The sequence below is a fragment of the Dama dama genome, chromosome 20, assembly GCF_033118175.1.
Source record: "Dama dama isolate Ldn47 chromosome 20, ASM3311817v1, whole genome shotgun sequence".
NCBI classification, from domain to species: domain Eukaryota; kingdom Metazoa; phylum Chordata; class Mammalia; order Artiodactyla; family Cervidae; genus Dama; species Dama dama.
This window is the reverse complement of record NC_083700.1, coordinates 28,254,994-28,279,512: the sequence shown is the minus strand read 5'-3', so window position 1 is coordinate 28,279,512 and position 24,519 is coordinate 28,254,994. Positions and strand designations below refer to the sequence as shown.

The following is a 24,519-nucleotide window of genomic DNA, read 5'->3' as shown; positions in this document are numbered from 1 at the left end:
TTTTCTCAGCATCGGTTTTGTTACTACAGTGAACACTCCTTTGCAAATGCCCACAACTTCCTGGTGCCTCCTTCCCTATGTAGTACTCCTGGGAAACCCCTGACTCCTCCCCACCTTCTCTGCACAGAGTGAGTAAGTACAGAACTCAAGTGTGCAGTCACCGTGCCCTGTGACATTTCCTTTGAATGGGCCATGTCCCCTTTTGAGAAGGGCCTGTCTTCTTCCTCCTTAAACTTTAAGCTCCCCTTCCGCTCACACTCCCTTCAACCATCAACCTCACTTGAGATTTCAGTGAAGAAGAACTGAAGCAATCCAGCAAGGTCCCTTTACTGCCTGCTTCTGAATCCACGTTCTGTCTTCCTCCCGTTTGCACGGAAGTCCCTCACGTCTGTGAGAGGCTCCCTTCTCTACTTTGTGCACTCAGGACCCTTCCGTTTGCTTCTCCAGGTTTGTTTCTCCTGAAGGTGGCGCCAGTGGGAAAGAACCTGCCTGCCAGTGCAGGAGACATGAAGAGATGTGGGTTCCATCCCTGGGTCTGGAAGATCCCTGGAGGAGGGCATGGCAACCCACTCCAGTTTTCATGCCTGGAGCATCTCACGGACAGAGGACCTTGTGGGCTATAGTCCATGGGGTCACAAAGAGTCAGACATGACTGAGCATACCCTCTCTACTTTGTACCTTCAAGCCCCTTCCTTCTTGCTTTTCCAAGTACTTTCCTACAAGGATATCTTCTCTACTGTCTCTCATTAATGCGCACACATGTCAGTTATCTCTGATCCCCACCTCCCTGTCCAAATACTGTCCTGTTTCCTTACTCTTCTTCACAGCAAAACTTATGGAACCCATTCTGTGTACATCTGTTGCCTGCAGTTCCTTAAGCTTGTCCAGTTCTTCAACCTTCTCCAACCCAGCTGCCATTAGCACTCTACTGAAATTGCTGTTTTTTAAGTGTCCATTTTGTTTCCAAATATAACTGTACACCTCTGTCCTCATCTTAACTTGACCTCTAAAGCATAATTGGATATACTTGATTACCCGCTTCCTCCTTCAATCACATCTCTTCTTGTAGTGATTATGACACCACCCTCCCCTCTGTTTCTTGCTCTCTCTGACCCCCTGCTGCTGCTGCTAAGTCGCTTCAGTCGTGTCCGACTCTGTGCGACCCCATAGACGGCAGCCCACCAGGCTCCACCGTCCCTGAGATTTTCCAGGCAAGAACACTGAAGTGGGTTGCCATTTCCTTCTCCAATGCATGAAAGTGAAAAGTGAATGTGAAGTTGCTCAGTCGTGTCCGACTCTTTGCAACCCCATGGACTGCAGACTACCAGGCTCCTCTGTCCATGGGATTTTCCAGGCAAGAGCACTGGAGTGGGTTGGCATTGCCTTCTCCGCTGACCCCCTACCAGCAGTGAGTTTTCTGTGGTAGTTCTCTTCTACTCAGCCACCAAACGTGGACGTGTACTGGGCTCCTGTCCTGCGCCTCCTCCTTCATCTCTGTTTTCATAAGCTCTCATTTCCTCTCCCTTGAGCTCAAGACACATCCAAATGCTTGATGAGCATTTCAGTATGAATGTTTTTATAGGCATCTCAATCTCCATCTCATCCTCAAAATGTGTCTAAACAGAACTCTTACTTCCCCACTATGTACCTGATAACCCTTTTGCAGCTTCCTCTACCACACAATGTCACCACCACATATATACAATGGAATATTACTCAGCCACAAAAGAAATGAATTGGGTCATTTAATAGTGATGTAGATGAACCTAGACTCTGTTATACAGAGTGAAGTAAGTCAGAGAAAAACAAATACTGTATATTAACACACATATATGGTACTGATAAACCTATTGCAGGACAGGAGAAGAGGCACAGATGTAGAGAACGGACTTGTGGACATAGTGGGGGAAGAAGGTGGGACGAACTGAGAGAGTCGCACTGACATGTATACACTGCCGTGTGCAAAACACAGCTAGTGGGAAGGTGCTCTGTAACACAGGGAGCTCAGCTCTGCGCTCTGTAGGACCTCGAGGGGTGGGATGGGAGTGGAGGGAGGCTCAGGAGAGAGGGGATGTATGTATACTTACAGCTGATTCGCATTGTGGTACAGTAGAAACTAACCCAGCTCTGTAAAGCAGTTGTCCTCTAATTTAAAAAATATATATCCTCAATATAAAAAAATAAAAATTTAAAAAATGTCACCACCATCTACTGAATGGCTACAGTTAACAGCCTGGGTTAAATCCTTCACTCTCCCTTTCTCTCCTCCCCGCTCCGCATCTCATTCATCAGCAAGTCCTGCCAGTTCTGCCTTCAAGATCCCGCCCACGTCCTTGTGATTCATGTAGATCCATCACTCTTGCTTCCATCCAAGCCCACATCATCTCCTGGACTATTGTAGGAGGTTCCCTGCTCCCACTTTTCCCTGTTGTGTTGCATTCTTGAAGTGTGAATGCTGAGCTTTAGAAACGTAAGTCCAGGAATGGAATGTCTTCCCTGTGCACGGGACTGAAATCCCAGCTCCTTACTGTGACTCAAGGGCCTGCATGACCTGATGCCTGCCCAGCTCTCTGGTCTCATTACATCCCACCCTGCAAAAGGCACTGTGGCGTGTCTTCAAGGACCTTATGGCCATTGCACTTACCCTCATGTTCCCCAAACAGCTTTTCGGTGTTGATCACTTCCTCATCATTCAGGTCACAAATGTCACCTCTCCAGAGAAGCCTTCCTGGATACCTTATTTAAAGAGATTTTTCTTCCAGTCTGTCCCTATATGTTTACTTGTTTAATGTCTCACTCTACTAGAACTTACACTCCATGAGGGCAGGGACAAGTCTAGCTCATTTGCATCTGTATTCCCAGTGTTTGAAGGGAAGTGAAGTGAAGCCACTCAGTTGTGTCCGACTCTTTGTGACCCCATGGATGGTAGTCACCAGGCTCTGCGGTCCATGGGCTTTTCTAGGCAAGAATACTGGAGTGGGCTGCCATTTCCTTCTCCAGGCAATCTTCCTAACCCAGGGATCGAACCCCAGTCTTCTGCATTGCAGACAGACGCTTTACCATCTGAGCCACTAGGGAAACTATTCCCAGTGTTTAGAATAATTTTATTAACCTCTAGTAGAAACTAATCAAATACTTATTAAATACTGAGATGGAAAAAAACCTGGCGTATAGTTCAGTTTTTGGTCATAGAGCTTCCATCACTCTCTGACTTAAATTACGACTGCCACCAAGAGCAGTAACTGCCTGATTACTATTTTTAAGGGCAGTAGCACCCTAGGCTATTGTTTCTAATCCATGAAGGGCTAGGAAAATAGTTAATTAATCTTGTTAAGAACTGCATGTGAAGGATAGAAGAACTCAGAAGTAGAAAAGCACAGCATTAGTGAGGGGCTTCATCCTTGTTTATTTTCCAGTGCCTAAATGTTTGTGTGTGTTGTTGTTGCCTAAAGATGTCTTGTCAAGATCTTTATCCATCTGGTCTTGCAGGAAATACAAGAGAAGGAAAGAAGTTAGATATACTTTGGGCCATAACGACAGGTTGTCAAAGCATGGGATAGGAGCAGTTTGAAGGATAGATAAGGGACAAGTAAGGGGTGTCTCCATGCAAGTTTTCGAAAAGGGTCTTTCTTAAACTTGTCTTTGCTGAGCCCAGGAAAGGGGCTGTGGAGGGGAGAGATGAGCAGTCTCTTGGTTCTCTGAGGTCACATCTGAGACACAGGTTGGCTTTCATCTCTGTAAGCAAAGGTCACGTAATGTCACTACCTAGGTCTAAAGATAATGGCATTTTAAGTAGAAGGTGATTACTTTCTCTTTGAGCTTGTAAGTTTCCCTAATGGTAAAGAATCTGCCTGCAATGCAGGAGACCCAGGTTCAATCCCTGGGTTGGAAAGATCCCCTGGGGAAGGGAATGGCAACCCTCTCCAGTATTCTTGCCTGGGAAATCCCATGGACCGAGGAGCCTGGGGGGCTACAGTCCATAGGTAACAAAGAGTCAGATACAACTGAACAACTAACACACACAGTACTCCAGGGATTATTTTTTATTGTGATAAAACATACATAGCATAAAGGGTCATTTTAAAGGGTACAGTACAGGGACATTAAATACATTCACATCCTTGTGCAAACATCACCACTATCCACCTCAACAACTCTGTTGTTATCCCACACCAACAGGTAACTCCTCATTCTCCCAGCCCCTGGTAACCACTGTGCTACTTTGTCTCTGGGGATTTGACTAGGCGAAGGAAAAACACTCCTCCAGTGTCTCCTCTGCTGGCAGCTGCTTCCCTTCAGACACTTCTGCCAACAGATACGTGTGGGTGGGAGTTGGGGGCAGGGCGGGGCTCACATCAGGCTGTTCTGCCATACCAGCATGGTGTACTACAGTTTGGTTCAGGTCTGATACCGTCTATCTGAGTTGACATCAGGTCCCACAGGTCAAGGTTCCATCCCACAGGATTGCCCCCACTGCCCCCTTCAGACACCAGTCACAAGTTCAGGCTGTTTCCTGTGCTTCTGATAAGCTGATTGTAAATCCGAGGGTCCTCTGACCTCCTCCTTTGGTTGGATTAATTTGCTAGAGAATTTCACGGAACTCAAACGTTTTATTTACTAGATTACTGATTTATTATAAAAAGCTGTAACTCCAAAGCAGCCAGGTGGAAGAGGTGCACAGGGCGCGGTGTAGATGGATGGAAGGGAACAGAGCTTCCATGCCCTCAGAGCTCAACTGCCCTCCTAGTACCAGCACAGGTTCAGTGACCTGGACGCTCTCCAAACCACATCTTTTTGGATTTTTTGGCAGCTTCATTATGAAGGCATGATTGATTAAGCCTTTGGCAGTTGATTCAACCTCCAATCGCTCTCCCCTGCCCAGAGGCCTGTAGGGAGGGGCTGAAAGTTCCAACCCTCTGTGTACATGGTTGGCTCCCCTGACAACCAGCCCCCGTCTGTGCTGCTGCTGCTAAGTCGCTTCAGTCGTGTCCGACTCTGTGCGACCCCATAGACGGCAGCCCACCAGGCTCCCCCGTCCCTGGGATTCTCCAGGCAAGAACACTGGAGTGGGTTGCTGTTTCCTTCTCCAATGCGTGAAAGTGAAAAGTGAAAGGGAAGTCGCTCGTTCGTGTCCGACTCTTTGCGACCCCATGGACTGCAGCCCACCAGGCTCCTCCGTCCATGGGATTTTCCAGGCAAGAGTACTGGAGTGGGGTGCCATTGCCTTCTCCACCCCATCTATGAGGCTTTCCAAAAGTCACCTCAGTAACATAATAAGCTCAGTGTCATTGAAAGGGGCTTGTTATAAATAATAAAAGACACCTGTTTCAGCTTTATTGCTCTGAAGCTTTTTCAGGAACTGGAAAAATAAATCTTATAAGAAAATATACCCCCTGAGGGGAAAGTTAGGGAGTTTGGGATGGACGTGTGCACACGGCTGTGTTTAAAATGGGTAACCAAAAGGAACCTACTGTACGGCACGTGGAGCTGTTTGGTGTTACATGACAGCCTGGACGGGAGGGGAATAGGTACATGTACATATGTGACTGAGTCCCTTCACTCTTCACTTGAAATTAACACAACATTGTTAATTGGCTCTACCCCAATATAGTATACAAAGTCTTCTTTTTTTAAAGGATACCCCTGTAATTCTTACATAGGAAATTACAAGGGCTTCAAGAGCTACGTTATAGGAACAATGGTTGAAAACCAAATATATATTTCTTATTATAAATTGCAGTGTCACACTCGTAAATGGAATCATACGATATTTTTTCTTTTTGTCTGTTTGTTTCACTTAGCATAAGGTCAGAGTTCATCCATGTTGTAGCTTGCTAGAATTTCATTCCTTTTTAAGGCTGCATAATATTCCATTGGATGTATATACCACATTTTGTTTATCTGTTCATCTGTGAATGGACATTAGGGTTCATTCCACCTTTTGGGTGTTGTAACTAATGCTGCTATGAACTTTAGCACACAAATACCTGTTTGAATCCCTGCTTTCAGTTCTTTTGTATATATACTCAGAATCACTGCATCATATGTTTTGTTTTTATTTAATTGTGAAGTCATGTCCAACTCTTCGCAACCCTGTGGACTACACCAGTCTCCTCTGCCCATGGGATTTCCCAGGCAAGAATATTAGAGTGTATTACCAGTTCCTCCTCTGGGGAATCTTTCTGACCTAGGGATCAAACTCAAGTCTTCTGCACTGCAGGATTCCTTAGCACTGAGCCACCTGGGAAGCCCAATCAAATTGTTATTGTGTGTATAGTTTTTCAAGGAAAATACTCAAGGGATTTAAAATCCATTAATTTATTGGAGAAAAGGGCCGTTCATTTTTGGCCTCATATATGTCATATAGTAAGTTAGGTGTCAGAGAAATGGAAACTAATGGCATACAGCTCTTCCTGTCTGGAAATGCAGGGACTTGGAGTGAAGGCCATAGTCAACAGATGGGTGAGTGATTAGCTGTTACATACTGTACTGTGTTCAGTGCTGTAACAGGGTGTTTGTAGACTACTGTGGGAGCACATTGCAGTAACAGTTTCTGGGGTTTCTGAAGACAGAATCTCCTTGGGTGTTGTCCTGGATGGATGTTCTGTTGAATTCTGGTTAGCAATGGTAATGCAGTGGAGAAATTCTAGTATACAAGTTTCTGTTGTACATATGCTTTTTTTAAATAGCTAACTCCATCCATCCATCTTTTCTGTGACTTAAATGTCTCCCCTTTGTTTTTTTCTTCCTCTAGTGGTTTTTAATTGCCAACAGATCTTACAAAGTGAGCGCAGCAAGCTCTTTTTTCTTCAGTGGTGTGTTTGTGGGAGTTATCACTTTTGGTCAACTCTCTGATCGCTTCGGAAGGAAAAAAGTCTATCTCACAGGTAATCTGTTAGTATTCATGAACTGAATAAGAGAAGTTATTTTCCTAAGGTTCCCAGAGAAATAGTAAGGAGACCATTTCCTTAAGTTTCTCAGGGAATTGCCGTGTGGACCCAGAACTGATTTTTATTTCACTGGTGAGAGGCCAAGTGCTTCTGGCCAAGCATTTTAAAACATACCTGAGGAAGGCCAGGTATTTGCATTATAAGCATTTCCTAGTGGTGCCTTCTACAATCTGTGAATTTTAATTCATGCCATGTTTCTGAGGAGAACAAAGATTGAGGCAGTTTGCTAGATCCATTTCCTTATATCCTTTTACTTATATCTTGTTTGTTGATTCATTTCAGATGAGCTCCATAGGACTCAGCATCGTCCATTTGACAAGCTGAGCACAAGCTAGGATTTTTCAATTTTCAGCATTATTGGAAATAGTTGAAAACTGCACATGAGGACAGAAATCAACTTGTAACAAAGAAAACCTCAGTTTTTCTTGATAATCTTTAAGAGAAACTGATTTTTTAAAAAAAACAAACCATAGCTTAGAAAATTTAAATTCACAAAGATTTATCTTTACAAATTAACACATATATTACATTCATCAAGTGTGTTTTGCCTCTGGACTATTGCATACTGTTCTTCTCTTTCTAGGTTTTGCTCTTGACATCTTGTTTGCTATTGCAAATGGCTTTTCCCCCTCATATGAGTTCTTTGCAATAACTCGCTTCCTGGTGGGCATGATGAATGGAGGGATGTCGCTGGTGGCCTTTGTCCTGCTGAACGAATGTGTGGGCACCGCCTACTGGGCACTCGCAGGTACTGCTTCAATCCCCGCAGACTTGGAGATGGGGAGGGGCTCCAGAGATCTATGCCGGAACCAGCTAGACTGGAGGTGCTCTATCCAAATACTAGATTTGCTTTCTTTCTTTCTGGCCTTTTTTTTTTTTTTTTAAATTTTTTGACCACATGGGCTCTTAGTTCCCCGAGCAGGGATCCAACCTGCATCCCCTGCCTTGGAAGCATAGTCTTCATCATGGGACTGCCAGGGAAATCCCTAGATTTCCTTTCCTGAGTTCTGTGTGGCCTTGAATGAGTCGTTAGTCATTTTATTTCTATTCCCCTATTGGTAGTCTCCCCTGGGGCCTACAGATAGTGACCTTGTCCCTAAACTCACAGATTGCCTGAAGGTATTCGTTAACTGCTTTTTACCATAAAGTGAAAAATAGTGCAGAGGAAATACTAGAAACTCTTTTCTCAGTGCCTTGGTATTGTATTTTATTAAATCTTTGTCTCATAGACCTTTTTAATGTTCTCTTCAAATCAGCAGGTAGTACTCTTGTAGTATTTCTTTAGTGATGTTTAAGTTTCCAAATGGAGGCCATGTTCTGTATTATTTTTAACCATCCCATCATCTTCTCAAGAACTATGAATGGTTTTAAAAGCATCTTTGACTTAATGTCTTGGGAGGGCGATTGCACAAAGATTCTACTTTGTGGACTATAGGTTTGCAGTGAGAACTTTGTTTTGCTTTCCATTCATTTAAAAGTTATTGAGTACTATAGATGTTCTTGTACTAATATGGGAACAAGTTGATTGTACAACTGTAGAAATGTGTCTGCATGAGGATTAGGTGAGAGAGTGCCAGCTACCATTTGCTGAGCATCTGTTATGTACCAGCAACCAAGCTTCGCATCTGGCCCATGCCTCTAATCTTCCCAGAACCTACAAGTTAAGAATTTCTACCTTCATTTTACAAATGAGGATGCTTCACCACTGAAAATGTTTCAGGAAGGGGAGCCCTTCTAGAACCGGAGAACGGGCTCTTGTCTAACACTCAGAAGTGAACTGTCCGAGGAGACACACATGCGGACAAAGCTAGAGGCTTCACTGGGAAGGGGCGCCCGGGTGGAGAGCAGCAGAGTCAGGGAATCCAGGAGAACTGCTCTGCCACGTGGCTCGCAGTCTTGGTTTTATGGTGATGGGATTAGTTTCCGGGTTGTCTTTGGCCAGTCATTCTGACTCGGGGTCCTTCCTAGTGGCACGTGTATTGCTCAGCCAAGATGGATGCCAGTGGGAAGAATTCTGGGAGGTGGTCAGACACCAGGTGTCTCCTTTCGACCTTTCCCAAATTCTTCTGGTGGCTTGTTAGTTCCGTGTTCCTTACTAGGAGCTCGTGTCATAAAATACTGCACATGGTTACTGGTGCCTGGCCAGAGTGGGTGGTTTTGGTCAGTGTGTTCCACCTAACAAAAGGAGAGGTTGTGTGCCTGTTTTCACACAGCTCATGACTGACAGGGCCAGGATGATGCCAGGCCCACGCCATCCCACTTTTCCCTGAGGACTCCCCTCTTGTAGCTTCCATTTGTTGTTTAGTCACTCAGTCGTGCCCGACTCTTGCGATCCCATGGACTGCAGCATGCCAGGCTTCCCTGTCCTTCAACATCTCTCAGAGTTTGCTCAGACTCATGTCCCTTGAGTCTGTGATGCCATCCAAGCATCTCATCACCTGTCGCTCCCTTCTCCTCCTGCCTTCAGTCTTTCCCAGTATCAGGATCTTTTCTAATGAGTCAGCTGTTCACATCAGGTGGTCAGAGTATTAGAGCTTCAGCTTCACCATCAGTCCTTCCAGTTAATATTCAGGGTGGATTTCCTTCAGGACTGACTGGTTTGATCTCCTTGCAGTCCAAGGTACTCTCAAGAGTCTTCTCCAACACCACAGTTCAAAAGCATCAGTTCTTCAGCACTCAGCCTTCTTTATGATCCAGCTCTCACATCCATACATGACTACTAGGAAAATCATAGCTTTGACTAGAGGGACCTTTGTCAGCAAAGTGATGTCTCTGCCTTTTAATATGCTGTCTGGTTTGTCATAGCCTTTCTTCCAAGAAGCAAGCGTTTTTAATTTCATGGCTGCAGTCATCGTCCTCAGTGATTTTGGAGCCCAAGAAAATAAAAACTGTCACTGTTTCCATTGTTTCCCCATTTATCTGCCATGAAGTGATGGGACTGGATCCCATGATCTTAGTTTTTTTGAATGTTTAGTTTTAAGCAAGCTTTTTCACTCTCCTCTTTCACCTTCATCAAGTGGCACTTTAGTTCTTCTTTGCTTTTTGCCATTAGGGTATTGTCATGGGTCACCTCATATGAATACTGGTTGCTTGGCCTTTTTTTGTCACTGGTCATGTCTCCGGAGTTGGTAAAGGGCCCAGAGACAGGGGAGCCTGGTGGGCTGCTGTCTGTGGGGTCGCACAGAGTCGGACATGACTGAAGCGACTTAGCAGCAGCAGCAGCAATGTATTGAATTGGAAGACAGAGGCAAAATAAGCTCTGCTGTATTCGTATGTCCACCAAGCTAAAGGACACAGAGGGTTGGACAAGTTATAACTAAACTGGGGAGGAGGAGACCCCAGCTCCATCCTTGAAGGATAGACTTCTTGCCTGCCTCTTACACATCATGCTTCATAATTCACTTTGTCTATAATAGCTTTCAGAAAAGCCTTTAGAGATGGGCTTTTTTTTCCCGCCTAGCCCAGGTCCTAAGTTAGGATCAGTGAGAAAACATCCTTTGAGTCTTCAGTTTGCATTGAGACTTTTAAAGTCATTTTTGCAAATAGTGGGTTCAGACTTGCTCAGACTTTGCCAGAAATGAGTGATGATGGTGTTCATGACCGCTCACATTATCCAGGGGAAGACACAAAAGCACCCTCTCCTGGGGTTTTGGTTTCCCTGAGTCCAAAATCTTGCTCAGGCAAAGCATCATGAGTACATGTTTTTCATGTTCCTGGCACATTCCTCTATTAAAATATTCCCATTTGACTCTAGTTGTTCCATGAAGAAGATGCTTTCTTACAAGACATGTATATTTCCCCCATCCTACCAAGTTCTTTAGGATGATTCCTGTCCCGTTGCATATCTTCAGCAAAAAGAAAGACCTCTTGGTCTCTTGCTCCCTTTCCAGTTGCCTGAAGCCAGTGAAAAGATTTCTGTTAAAGCACTTTCTCCTTCTGTTCTTGTCCTTGAGGCTGAGTTAAAGTAAGGCTATTAAAATTTTTATAGCAAAGGGAAAAGGGAGATAGGGGAAAAAAAAAAAAAACCTGCAACAGTGGTACCAGATGGTTTCCAAATTCAATGTGAAATTCAGAAGGAGCTTGAGAGAGTTCCTGGAAGGCCAGTGCACTTGACCTGCACCCAGGACAGAAATAAGTTTCTGCTGCTCCTAAAACTGTTTTGTGAGAAGCTTCCTCCTTCCCTCTCCCATGAGTAGTCTTCCCGAAAGTTTTGTCCTTGACCTTTCTTTCCAGGCTGTTCTCTCCAGCACAATTAAAAAAAACAAAACAAAACACTTTTTTATTTTGTTTTGAGGTTTAGCTGATGAACAGTGTTGTGATAACTTCAAGTGAACAGCAAAGAGTCTCAGCCATACATATACATGTATCCACTCTCCCCCAAACTCCCCTCCCATCCAGGCAGCCACATAACAGTGAGCAGCATTCCATATGCTATATGGTACTTCCCTGTTGGTTTTCTGTTTTAAATGTAGCAGTGTGTACTTGTCCATTCTAAACTCCCTAACTATCCCTCCCCCGCCAGCAGTCAGACATTTGTTCTGTAAGTCTGTGAGTCTCTTTATGTTTTGTAAGTAAGTTCATTTGTATAATTTCTTTTTAGATTCCACATATAAAGGATGTCATAAGATCTTTTCCTCTACCTGACTGACTTCAGTCAGTATGATACTCTCTAGGTCCATCCATGTTGCTCTCCATGATTTTTTATACTCCCATAACTTCAGATACGCTCAGACTGAAAGAAATTGAGGGGGAAAAACCTAAATGGTTAGCAATAGGGGATTAATTGGAGGAATCCCATGGACAGAGGAGCCTGGCGGGTTATACAGTCCACGGGTTGCAAAGAGTCGGACACTACTAAAGCGTCTTAGCACAGCAAAGCACCCTGATTGTTTAGCAGTAAAAAAAAAATTTTTTTTGAAAAATTGTGCCTGATTACAAATAAAATTTGCAGTATGTATAAGATACTAAATAAAGTACATATAACGAAGTATAAGTGCAAATTGAAAACATCTATTTTTAACCAGTTGCAGTGTAGTGCTTAACAAGAATAAGTATAATTGATTGAAAATTATTGAGAGTAGAAAAGATAAAATACTAAAGCTAGGAAAAATGTCATATTAATATATTTATTTTAGATTTTATTATATAAATACCTTATATCAAAAGTTATTGATGTTCATTGTAAAAAGAAATCAAGAAGCATATAGACGTGAAACATAAAGAACACATAATAGTCCTGCTCACCCAAAGACCACAACTGTAAACAGATGGCTGTGTGTCCTTCCAGAGCTTCTCCTTTGCATATCTGTTCTGCAACATTCATTTATTAAACAGACCTTGCCGTGGACCAGACATACTGCTTTTTAAAAAACGTTTCATGGGAATATAGTTGATTTACAATGTTGTGTTAGTTTTAGGTGGACAGCAAAGTCAATCAGTTATATGTGTTCATATATCCACTCCTTTTTTAGGTTCTTTTCCCATTAGGCCGTTGCAGAGGACTGAGTCAAGTTCCCTGAGTCAAGGACACAGTAGGTCCTTGTTAGTTAGCTGTCGTCTGTCAATCCCAATCTCTTAAGTTGGCCTTTCCCATTTATTATTTTTTTATTGGAATATAATTACTTTATGATGTTGTGTTAGTTTCTGTTATACAACTGAGTCAGCTGCATGTATAGATATATCCCCGCCCTCCCCCCACCTCCCACCCCACCTCTCTAGGTCATCACAGAGCACCCAGTTGAGCTCCCTGTGCTATATAGCAGCTTCCCACTAGCTATCTATTTTACACATGGTTGTGTATGTATATATGTTAATGTTATCCAGATACTGCTTTTATAGTCAGACACTTGGGATAAAAGAGTGAACACACCAGGCTTGGGTGGGGGAAGGTCCTTGCTCTTAAGGAACTTATGTTTTAATCAGGAGAGGCATAACCAATATGAAGTAATTTCTGAAAACTCTAAGTGCAGTGAGGAAAATTAAACAGGATAATAGAGTAGGCAGTAAGTGCAGGGGACAGTTACATTAAATAGGACAGTTAGAGAAAACTTTGATGTAGGTATTTAATCAAAGATGTGAATGATGCAGAAGACTTAGGGGGTGTGATTTTCTGAGCAAACATTCCAGGCAGATGGAGTGGCAAGAACCAGGCCCCTGAGGGCAGGAATGAGCTTCTCTGAGCACCTTAAAAGATGCAGTGTGGAAAGGCAGGAAGAGGCTGGGCTGAGATCAGACTGGACGGGCTGAGTGATGTAGGGTGCATGATGGGCCAGATTAGGGATTTTTTTCTTAAATTCAGAATGCAGTGAGTAGCCTGTGACTGAATTAAAGAGAGGAGCCATAGAATCTTACAGAAAGATTACTCTGGTAAGTGTATGCAGGATGGATCGTAGAGAAGCAAGAGCAGAAATTAAAGGGCCATTCAGGAGGCTGGTGCGGTTACCCCTGTGGAACCTGCAGATGTTTTACACCAGGTGGGAGTAGTGGAACAGGAGGAAAGAGCGTGCGTGGTGACCTGCTGAAGAATCAGCAGAGAAGGCAAGAGAAAAAGGAACCAAGGGGGCTTCGTGGCCTTCTGCTCGAAAGCTGGATGGATCATTGGTGCCACCCATAAAAATGAAGTCATCACTGTACATTATATTCTCACCTGCTGAAATTTGACTTTTACTAGTGCAAACTGACCAAGGGTTGCAGACTTGAAATTAACTAAAAATAAGCAGAAAAGAAATCTGAAAAATAGACATAAATAACCAAAGACCATGGGTGCGTGTGTGTGTGCTCAGTTGTGCCTGACCCCATGGACTCTGCCAGGCTCCTCTGTCCATGGGATTTCCCAGGCAAGAAAACTGGAGTGGGTTGCCATTTCCTCCTCCAGGAGATCTTCCCGACCCAGGGTTGGAACCCGAGTCTCCTGAGTCTCTTGCATTGGCAGGCAGAGGTGATTTAAATTGTTCATTTTTTTAAATTAAATTTTTTAACCAAATAGCCTAGAGCATCTTTATCTCCTCACCTTATTCCTGTTGTCATTTCCGGGTATATGTGTGCAACTTCTGGCTGGGTATCACATACAGATGTCTGTTGACCCCTCAAATTAAAGGTATTGCTTTCTTTTACCTAAAATCTACATCCTTTTCTGAGACTTCTATCTATGGCCATGTCATCATGGTATTTAAGTCATGAAGCTAGAAACTTTGAATTCTTTCCTCCTGTTTACCATATCCAGCTGATACCAGGTCTTTCTGTGACAGAGATTCAACTGTGATGAGCTTAGATACAAAGGGAAATCATTTGGTTAACACAACCAAACCAAGAAGAGCCAGGCCTTGGCAATGCTTAGAACCAGGAAGTTAGATGCATCTCATTTCTGTTTCCCGTTGTCTCTGAGAAATTTCCCCTGCTCAGTTAGGGATGAGGCCCAGCAGGTCATTGGTTTCATGGCCAAGTTCAGTATTTGAAAATCCTGAAATACTGGTAGGAGCTCTGATTGTCTCAGCTGGGGTCAACATGGGGGAACCACGATTGACATCTCCCCCTTGAACCACAGGGATGAAATATGGGGAGGTCATCTTTCCAAAAAAAGGAAAGGATTCTTGGAGTTAGAAAGGAGTGCTAAGTAGGCAATATTTTATAACAGACACTCACCAGAGGAGGCTTCCAGGTGGCATTTTTGGGGAGGTTAGTAGATAAAGGGGCTATACCCTTTTTACAGTAGGACCATATAGCTAACATTTGTACAGCATGCATTGTTTCATTTGAAACTAATGACTATACTTTTTGAGGTTGGTATTATTATTTCCCTTTCATTTATGAGGAAACAGAGACTCAGATATTTAGTGATCTTCACAAAATCACATGGCAGTGTATAGAAGAACTGGGGTCTGAACTTGGTCCCGCTGAAGTGGTCCCATCCTGTGGCCCTTTGTCTTTTTACTCACGTTGTTGTCAATGGATACCGAGTACTCGGAACTGTTCTGAGCAATGACAGAAAGCCTTGTTCTTGGAAACCAGGTGCCATTTGGTGCACTGTAATGAATCTGTAATAGCTATTGATTATCTAAGTTTCCAGGGAAATCACGGGGAATGGAAATCCCATTCCCTTACTTACCAGACCACATGCCCTGACTGGTTTTCTGTTGGTGCTGAACTTACTGTCACATTAGCCTTCCCTCTGCATCCCCCTTTTCCTCACTAGGGCAGACAGCAAACAAGTCATTGTGTTTTGTTACAGGTTGATAATCTGTGGATCAGCAATAAGAGAAATGTTTGTCTTGCAGAATTGTTGTAGAAAATCCCTGTAACAAAGTCGTGTTTCTGTGGGATGCCCACAGGAGCCCACCTTTCCCTAGAAGGGTGACGGGGACAGGAACGGTACCAAGTGCAGGCTGTCCAGTCAGACCGGGGGACAGCGCCTCCTGATTGGGCCACATGCAGCCCCATGTCTTAGACCACAGCACCTAACTTTCTCTGAGCTATTTCCTTCCTTTGTAGATAGCTAACAGTGGTACTGGCTTTATAGGGCAATGTTTATAAAGTCTAATACTTAACAGATAGTATCTATTATATAAGTAAATAGTGATAGACTTACTTTGCTACTAATAGTAGCAGTTATAGAAAGCATGTCAGAGGTACAGAATTTGCAAGTATACTGGGCAGCACAGTGGGTTTGTACTCATTCGTTATTTATTTCAAAAATCACAGGATCCTTAACAACCCCATGGTTAATGTTTTTACTGTCAGTGTGCTGACAACAATTCATGCTTTGTGGAACTTACATTCTACTTGGAAGAGAAAGACAAGAAACAAATATAAAATGTCAGGTATCTGGTGGTGATAAATGGGGAAGGACAGTATGGAGAACTGGGGAGTAGGCTGTGATTCAGGATAAGGATTCCAGGGACAGCCTCTGTGATGGAGATGCAGCCCCACCACTGCCATAGTCTCAGGACCTAAAAACCTCCCACCACGCAGCAAACAATATTTCCAAACCTCAGCCACAAGTTCAGGCAGATGTCAGTGTAACATCAATGCAGAAAGCACTTGGGCAGCCCTTAAAATTTATCTTGACCACATGTGGTTTGTATTTTTCATCCGTCTGTCCTTCTTTCCCACTGATTTCCTGGCCTCTCTTCTGGTTTTATCATCTGATCCTCGATGATATCTGTGTAGGTTTTTCTTTCTGTTGACATCTTACAAAGAAAGAATTGGTTCCATGACCTGGGTTGGAAATGGGGTTGCAGATGGTTCTTTCTCCAGTAACAAGTCTCTTTTCCTGAATTAGGGTCAATTGGTGGCCTCTTCTTCGCAGTCGGCATCGCCCAATATGCCCTGTTGGGATACTTCATCCGTTCCTGGAGGACCCTAGCCATACTGGTTAACCTGCAGGGAACAGTGGTCTTTCTCTTATCTTTGTAAGTAGTTTTTCCTCTTAGACTTTTAATTTAATAAGCAGAAGGAATGTCTTAAGAGGATGCGGGTCAATGAGCAGCATTATTCCCTTTCAGGAGTTTGCCTGAACTGACTTTGGTGAAGAACTAAATTCCGCAAGCGCTCCAATGCTTGGCAGCTCCTGGGAAGAGAGATGCTTAATTAATTCAGAATGCAGGTATCCCTTGTTTAAAGTAACCTCTCAACCTCTGCATTTTAACCTTCAAATTCTCAAGGGAGGGTACCAGTTTCTTTTTTAACCTAATGCCTTAAGCTTAAACATCTTCAGGCTGGATCAGATAACGTACTAGGGGTGTGACCGAAGTCTAATATTATAGACCAGTCTATGCACATTGAATATGTAGTGATACCTCCTCATTCCACAGATGACTGTCATCTCAGGGCCTCTAAAGGTGGACATAGGAAGATGCGCAGATATGGGAGAAATCCTTAGAGTGCATGGATTCAAAGCAGTACAAGGATGATGCCCTGGTCACAGCAAGATATCACACCATGCTCCTGTTACGGCTATAAGATGAGCCGCCAACTTAGGCCTGTTTCCCCAGAAGTTTTACTGTGCTTATGAAAGGTTTTCTCCCCCCAAATAACAGACCTTTAATCCTAAACATCAAAATCTTTGGGATAAATAAAATTTTCAACTAGTGGTGCCAGCTTTCTTCTGTGCTGTAAAGTGAAATACCTGTAATAGTATTTTCATTGAGGTAGCAATTCAATTTAGTAATTCTTCATATAAGTTCTACTAATTGAGATTTGGTGGGGATTGAGCTGAAATCTGTTTTCATTCTGTCTTTGAAATTAGGAGAATTGTTAAGTGCAGAAATGAATATAGTAGAAATAGTTAACCTATATTTATTGATGTTGTTGTTTAGTCTCTAAGTCATATCTGATTCTTTTGCAACCTCATGAACTGTAGCCCGCCAGGCTTCTCTGTCCATGGGATTTCCCAGGCAAGAATGCTAGAGTGGGTTGCCATTTCCTTCTCCAGGGAATCTTCCCTACCCAGGGATCGAACCCATGTCTCCTGCTTAACAGGCAGATTCTTTACCACTGAGCCTCCAGGGAAGCCCCCAACCTATATTAGAAAGGTAAAATTTATGAAATGCATTCAGTTATGTGAACTAGAGTGAGATAATTTTATTAGAAAAGAAAGCTAGCCGTATTTTATTATACTGTGTATTGTAAATTTTTGGAAAAAAAACGATTCCTTGAAGTAATAAGCATTCTTGTTCATATTAGTAAATAAATGAATTTTATTTTTAAATATTTAATAAGCTGCATACTTCTTAGAGCTTTCCATGTGGCACAGTTGCTAAAGAATCTGCCTGCCAGTGCAGGAGATGCAGAGACCATGGGGTCGCAGAGTCAAACACCACTGAGTGAATGAGCATGCAGGCATCCTTTTTAATCCAGGTTGGTTCTCACCCACTCTTCTGTAGTAGAGTGACTTCACTGGTTGATCTGAGGCATTCTTGTAGTTTTCAGAATGTATATTCTGTTTGTTACTGCTTAGTGCTCGGTGGGGACTTTGACTTGATGAGAGATTAATCCTGGTCGTGAAAAATGGGAAACAGAAGAAAGCACGTAAAATCACACTGTGTGTTCCATCAAGCCTGGAAAGTGAGGCTTGCTGCAGTCAGCCTCCAGTTTATTTCCTGTCCCATCTTGTGTTCCCATCAGCATACTAGCTGCTCACTGTCAGTTTACCCCTTAGGTTGGTCTGCCTCAGCGCCTCCTACTCAATGCTGTGGCCAGCTCCTTCAGGGCCCGTCTCACATTTCTCTTATTTATTAGTAGCCTTCCCAGTGTGCTTAAATGCCACCCGCTCCAAGCTTTTCCTGGTCAGATACCCAGTCATTCACTTTCTTGTCTGAATCCTGCAGTACTTACCTGGCGCCCTTCCAGTGGTCCCTTATTTCTGCCTCACACGGAGCCTAACCTCTTTATAAAACGAGCTCTGAACAGCCCCGACTCTTTGCTCAGCTGCACTTCCCAGCACCAAAGCCCTGGGCCCTTCCATAGACCAGATGCCTCCTGTCCATTGGACAGATGTTGGCACAAAGACCTTTAGAATTAGCCTTCATTAACCATCAGCAGCATCAGAAACAGTCATGTCATTTTAGAGACATACCTTGTTTGTTTTACTAGAGACCTTGTTACTTAGCTCAAAAATTCCTCGTTTTCACAATACTTGAATTAGAACAGTTTTATTTTAGAAATCCGTGCCCCCTTAATTTAAAAAGGTTTTCCATCTTGAAAGAAATTCACAGGACATTTTTGAGCAGAGGCCTCAGTGTTAAATTAGCAGTATAGCTTCTAAAAGTGATCAGGACACTGTAGAGGGCAGCGTATTCAAGGGCCCCCTTTTCCTTTTAGAAACATGCCCTGCCGTTTTGTGGGAATAATCAGCTTGCGTTAGAACTCATATTCCTAAATCTGTCCATTGGCAACTGGGTGGGGCTTCATTGTTGAGAAGCTTATTGGCTTCTCAAAATGTGGAGAAATATCAGGTCCTAAATTTAAATCATCCAAATAAATCCAAGTGGAAATAGTTTTATTAACACAGAATCAAATTTCTAAAACCTGAGTATCTGTCAAATACCATCTTTAAACATGATTTATAAGGTTTAAAAAGTGACTTTATTGCTTGTAAACAATTCTGAAAACACAGAGAACCTTAATAGGAAGGAGGGAAATAAAGTAGTCAAGGTATAATAATAGTGACTGCTAATATGTTGACTATTTCCTTGTTGGTCCTTTTCTACTCCTTTAGTCCTCCTCAACTTTAATTTTTACTATAATAGATTTTCTGTTATTTCAGTTATATTTCTATCCCACGTATACTCTCCATATTCACCCCCCCCCCCCCAGTCTTATGTTCTTTTTATTTGTATTTAGGCTTGAACAGATAGTTTTACATTGTACCTCATATATGGCCCTGTGGATAGGACCGGTTGATCTGATGATAATCATCGACTGGCCTAACTTCCAACAAAATGGCATTTTACTTGATTATTTACTTGTGTATTAATAACAGTAATCAGATAGCAGTGAAAAAGTGGATAAAGGAATTTTTTCAGGAGGTTATAGAGGCCTTTGTTCCTGCTTTTGTTGTTAACCTAATGTTGTGCCTGAATAGTCTCTCCCCCAGAGCAGAACTCCTGGGAAAATGCCTGCCTTTTTTTGTTTCCATTGTCTTTCCTCTCAGCGCCTATTACATTGCTCATGCAAAAATGAACCTGCTCAAATGGTTATTGAGGAACTGGCTCTCCATGAAGTTACAAATTGTGTGGGGTTTGTTGCCCTTCACTCTCCTTACTGAAAGGTATGGAGAGTTCTAAAAGGCACTTTAAATATCCTTCAATTAAAAACAAGTAAATCAAAGAAAAGTAAATGCATACAAGTTTCATTTTAGTCAAATAATATCAAATTAGGTCAAAAGGTTTGATGCTGTGTTTTATAAACAAGATGTCCATGTTCCTGCCCCCATTTGGTTTTTGAAAGGTCCCCTAAAAATATGCAGAGCTATGAAGAGGAGAAAAGATGCATAATACCTGTCTTGAAACTGATGAGAGAGAGCTGTGGCAATAGAAATGTTCGATACTTTTATAGCTACAGTAAGAAATAACTATTGTTTTTTGGAAATGAAAGTTAACCAGAAAGTAAGCTTTGATTCTTGAAGGACTTGGGAGATCAGGAAATATCCTCAGGACATGTTAAAGTGCATGTGTCAGCTGACTGGAGAATATTAAAGCTTTAAAAGCTCTAAAGCTGCTAAAATGTGATCACTTCTTTTTCATTTTTATATGTAGTCTTAAAATAATCTCTACCTTTTAAATAGCATCACTATGTTAAAAACACTTTAAAAATTCTTTTCTGATGTATAATAGAGATTTTAATCTTTGTGAGGCTTTTTAAGAACTTTAAAAACTCTGTATTATGTTTATTAATATTATTCTAACAATACTTGACCATGATTTGGAGCCTCATCTCTGATGCATGTTTTATGACGAATTACTCAGTATTGTATTGCTATTTATATATTACTTATATAATTTGTAAATTATAAATTGCTATTTATATATTAAAATTTGATGAAAAGTAAATGCATCATGTTGATGTTTGGTAGTAACCAACACAATACTGTAAAGCAATTATCCTTCAATTAAAAATAAGTAAAAGAAAGTAAATGCATAGTCTGCTTTTTTGGCTACAGCTTTGGAAGCATGGTTTTGGTTTCCATTCATAAAAGAGGCCATTATTAATGTTGGCAGCTGTTGACAACTGCCCTGTGTAGCCCTCTCTCTCTTCCACGTGTCATTGGGAGAATCAAGCTTTAAACCTAACATGGAATCCACTTGTGGTTTGGGGACCATGTACTGCGTGGGGGATCTGTCTCCTTCTGGCGCATATGTACCTATACGAATATACAGCCTTTGATGACGTCTCTTTCAGATTCATTCCTGAATCACCTCGTTGGTTATACTCCCAGGGTCGACTGCGTGAGGCTGAAGCGGCTCTGTACCTCATCGCCAAGAGGAACCGCCAGCTCAAGTGCACCTTCTCACTAACACACCCGGCCAACAGGAGCTGCAAGGAGACCGGCAGCTTCCTGGACCTGTTCCGTTACCGGGTCCTCTTGGGGCACACTCTGACCCTGATGTTCATCTGGTAATTCTCTCTAAGGGCTCTTCTATTGATCTGCAACCCAGGTTATTGATAATCTCTTCTTTCTTCAGGGTTACAGAAAATTTCACTCTTTCGTTCAGCATGAGATCGTTTTTCAAAAAAAACAAGCCTCCCCTGCCTCCCTTAGGCATTGTACTCACCTGAGCTTTCTCAGCATCCTCCCTTTCAAGGAGGAAATAATGGTGCCTGCCTGGAGGTTTACTGAACTTATAGATGTCAGAAACACATCTTTGCTTATGAAGTATCTAATGTAAATTTTAAATCCCCCAGTTCAGTTGCTCAGTCGTGTCCGACTCTTTGCGACCCCATGAACCACAGCACGCCAGGCCTCCCTGTCCATCACAAACTCCAGAGTTTACCCAAACTCATGTCCATTGAGTCGGTGATGCCATCCAACCATCTCATCCTCGGTGGTCCCCTTCTCCTCCTGTCTTCAATCTTTCCCAGCATCAGGGTCTTTTCCAGTGAGTCAGCTCTTCGCATCAGGTGGCCAAAGTATTAGAGTTTCAGCTTCAACATCAGTCCTTCCAATGAACACCCAGGAGTGATCTCCTTTAGGATGGACTGGTTGGATCTTCTTGCAGTCCAAGGAACTCTGAAGAGTCTTCTCCAACACCACAGTTCAAAAGCATCAATTCTTCTGCACTCAGCTTTCTTTATAATCCAACTCTCGCATCCATACATGACCACTGGAAAAACCATAGCCTTGACTAGACAGACCTAAGTCCCCCAACCCTCCTCCAAAAAAGAAGGAAAGCAGCAGGCACACCAAGGACAAGAGTTTCTAAGGAGGACTCTGAAGCACCTCCCCTTGGTTTTGGCTGCAGGCAGGTAGCACATTCTAATTGAACATTCCCACTCACTGACTCAGCAAGTGAGCTGACTGTTGTCCCTCCTATGAATGAGATCCTTGGGCTGTCCTGGTGCCACATGGCAGCCTCAAAAAAGCCTCAAAGCCCAGGTGCCAGTCAGTGAGTGAATGGGTTAGCACTTTCCAAACCTGATTTTCTAGTTTGGCTGAGTCTGACCTGCCCTCAGAATGTTCTTAGCATTAATGTAGATTGCACTGAATGGTTCAGAATGGTTCCATTGAAAGAATAAAATTGTGGAAAAGGGAGAAATGGATAATCCATACGTAGAATTTGTAGAGTACCCATGTGTTTTAATATTGTTCATTCCATTAAAGTGCCATAAGTGTAATTTGGTCTAGGATTGGACACGAACATCATATCTACTGCCCTAAAGGATGATTGTGCTGTGGTTTGCACGTATTTGGCAAGAAGGCTACATAGATGGGGAGGGAGGTGGGAGGGGGCTTCAGGATGGGGAACACATGTAAATCCACGGCTGATTCATGTCAATGTACGGCAAAAACCACTACAATATTGCAAAGTAATTAGCCTCCAACTAATAAAAATAAATGAAAAAAAAAGATATGAAAATAAGTAAATAAACAAAAAAATAAACAACAAAAAAAAGGCTACGTAGAAACTTGTATTTTTCACATGGGAAGTAGAGGTGAGTCATTTTATATGAAGTTAATCATATATATATAAAGCTAAAAAGAATAGTAGATTGAGAATAAGAAGCTGCAAAGATAGTTTTCTATAGCATGATTCTCTTTTCCCACCCAATCAAACCCTGGCTACCACCTCTGTGGTTATGGGCCAGGTCACACCAGCTCACTGAGCCAGTTTGCTGCTGGAATATCATGGATCCGTAAGAAATGTTGAGTGAAGGACACAAGCGTGGAGGCGTGGGGATTAAGGGAGTAAGGGAACCTGTTTTTTAAATAATCAATTGATTAATTACTGTTACATTTTTATTGGTATACAGTTGGTCTACACTGTCGTGTTAGCTTCAGGTGTGCAGCAAAGTGAATCAGCCATGCTTATACATATATCCTTTTTTTTTAGATTCGTTTCCCATATAGGCCATTGTAGAGTTTTGAGCAGAGTTCCCTGTGCTATACAGTAGCACAGAGAAGGACTGTTAGTTATCTATTTTATATGTAGTAGGGTGTGTATGGGGGCTTCCCAGGTGGTGGTAGTGGTATAGAACCTGCCTGCCAATGCAGGAGACATCAGTTCGATCCCTGGGTTGGGAAGATCTCCTGAAGGAGATCCCATGGCAATCCACTTCAGTGTTCTTGCCTGGAAAATCCTGTCGACAGAGGAACCTGGAGGGCTACAGTACATAGGGTCACAGAGAGTCAGACATGACTTAGCAAATGAGTTTGAGCACACACTGCACCCTCCCCCCACCTACACACACACACACACACACACACACACACACACACACACACACACACACACACACACACACACACACACCGTGTATCTACCAATCCCAGTCTCTCAATTTGTCTCACCCCCTTACGCATGATAACCGTACACACACACACACACACACACACACACACACACACACACACACACACACACACACACACACACACACACACACACACCGTGTATCTACCAATCCCAGTCTCTCAATTTGTCTCACCCCCTTACGCATGATAACCGTGTTCATTCTACATCTGTAACCCTCTGTTTTGTAGATAAGTTTATTTGCACCCTTTTTTTGATTCCACACATAAGCAACATCACATGATATTTATCTTTCTCTGTCTGACTCACTTAACTCAGTGTGCCAATTTCTATGTCCTTCCCTTGGGAGCTACTAATTTGAGGTTCTATCAGTTGTAAAGGAAATACTTAAAAAGTATGTTCAGGTACTTAAGGCTCCATAAAACTGCATTTGCATGTCATGTAGATAGTCAGTCAAACCCTCTGCCTTGAAGGAAGCATCTACTTTCTTAGGAGTTACTTACTTACAGTTTTTAAGGTTTTTTCCCAGAATATTAACTTTGGGGTTCTGGACTTCAGGGGATTAAAAAAAAAAAAGACAAACTAGACCCAGAGTCAGGGAGAATATTCCTGTTTCATTTTATGTTTTACACAGCCAGAGGAGCTCTTCTCAAATAAACTTCTTGCCCCAGGGCTCAGAATGTTAAAATACATGATAACAGAGACAGTGTCATTCTACATAGTGCCATTCTTTTTGAAGATGCTATAAAATTCTAAAATCTTTTCTGTGCATCTGTCATTGAAGAAAGCCTTAACTGGGGAATCAAATTATACCTCTGTGTTTAACATCTGTTCCTTTGGTTATTTCCCACAGTAGTGCCTTTTAAAATAATTCCTTGGTGCCCTAAGTATACTGTTAAATATTATGCAAGCATTTAAAATTTTTGTTTGCGTCCCATAAAGAGGATTGAAATGATTTTAATAGCTGTAATTATGCATCCAAATGACCAACTCTTCCATCAAGGAAATTTGTAAGTGGAGTACCCGTCTCTGGACCAGAGGCCTTCCTTGCCTGTTCTCCCTGTTTTTTCTTACCACCAGCTGGTAACTAAGCTCCTCTAGTG

General features: G+C 42.5%; 1 protein-coding gene across 8 annotated transcripts in view; it reads left to right on the top strand.

Annotated features, from left to right (window-relative positions):
• The window catches only part of SLC22A15 (solute carrier family 22 member 15), a 98,405-nt gene that overhangs the window by 42,287 nt on the left and 31,599 nt on the right, over positions 1-24,519 (top strand). For all 8 annotated transcript variants that reach the window (XR_009689050.1, XR_009689051.1, XR_009689052.1 and 5 more), the window contains 4 exons: positions 6,755-6,887; positions 7,534-7,698; positions 16,228-16,357; positions 20,847-21,062. Coding sequence is in view for 4 of the 8 variants with exons in the window: in XM_061121070.1 (XP_060977053.1) it covers positions 6,755-6,887; positions 7,534-7,698; positions 16,228-16,357; positions 20,847-21,062 (644 nt within the window). In the remaining 4 variants the exon portion in view is untranslated. The remainder of the gene's footprint in view (positions 1-6,754; positions 6,888-7,533; positions 7,699-16,227; positions 16,358-20,846; positions 21,063-24,519) is intronic.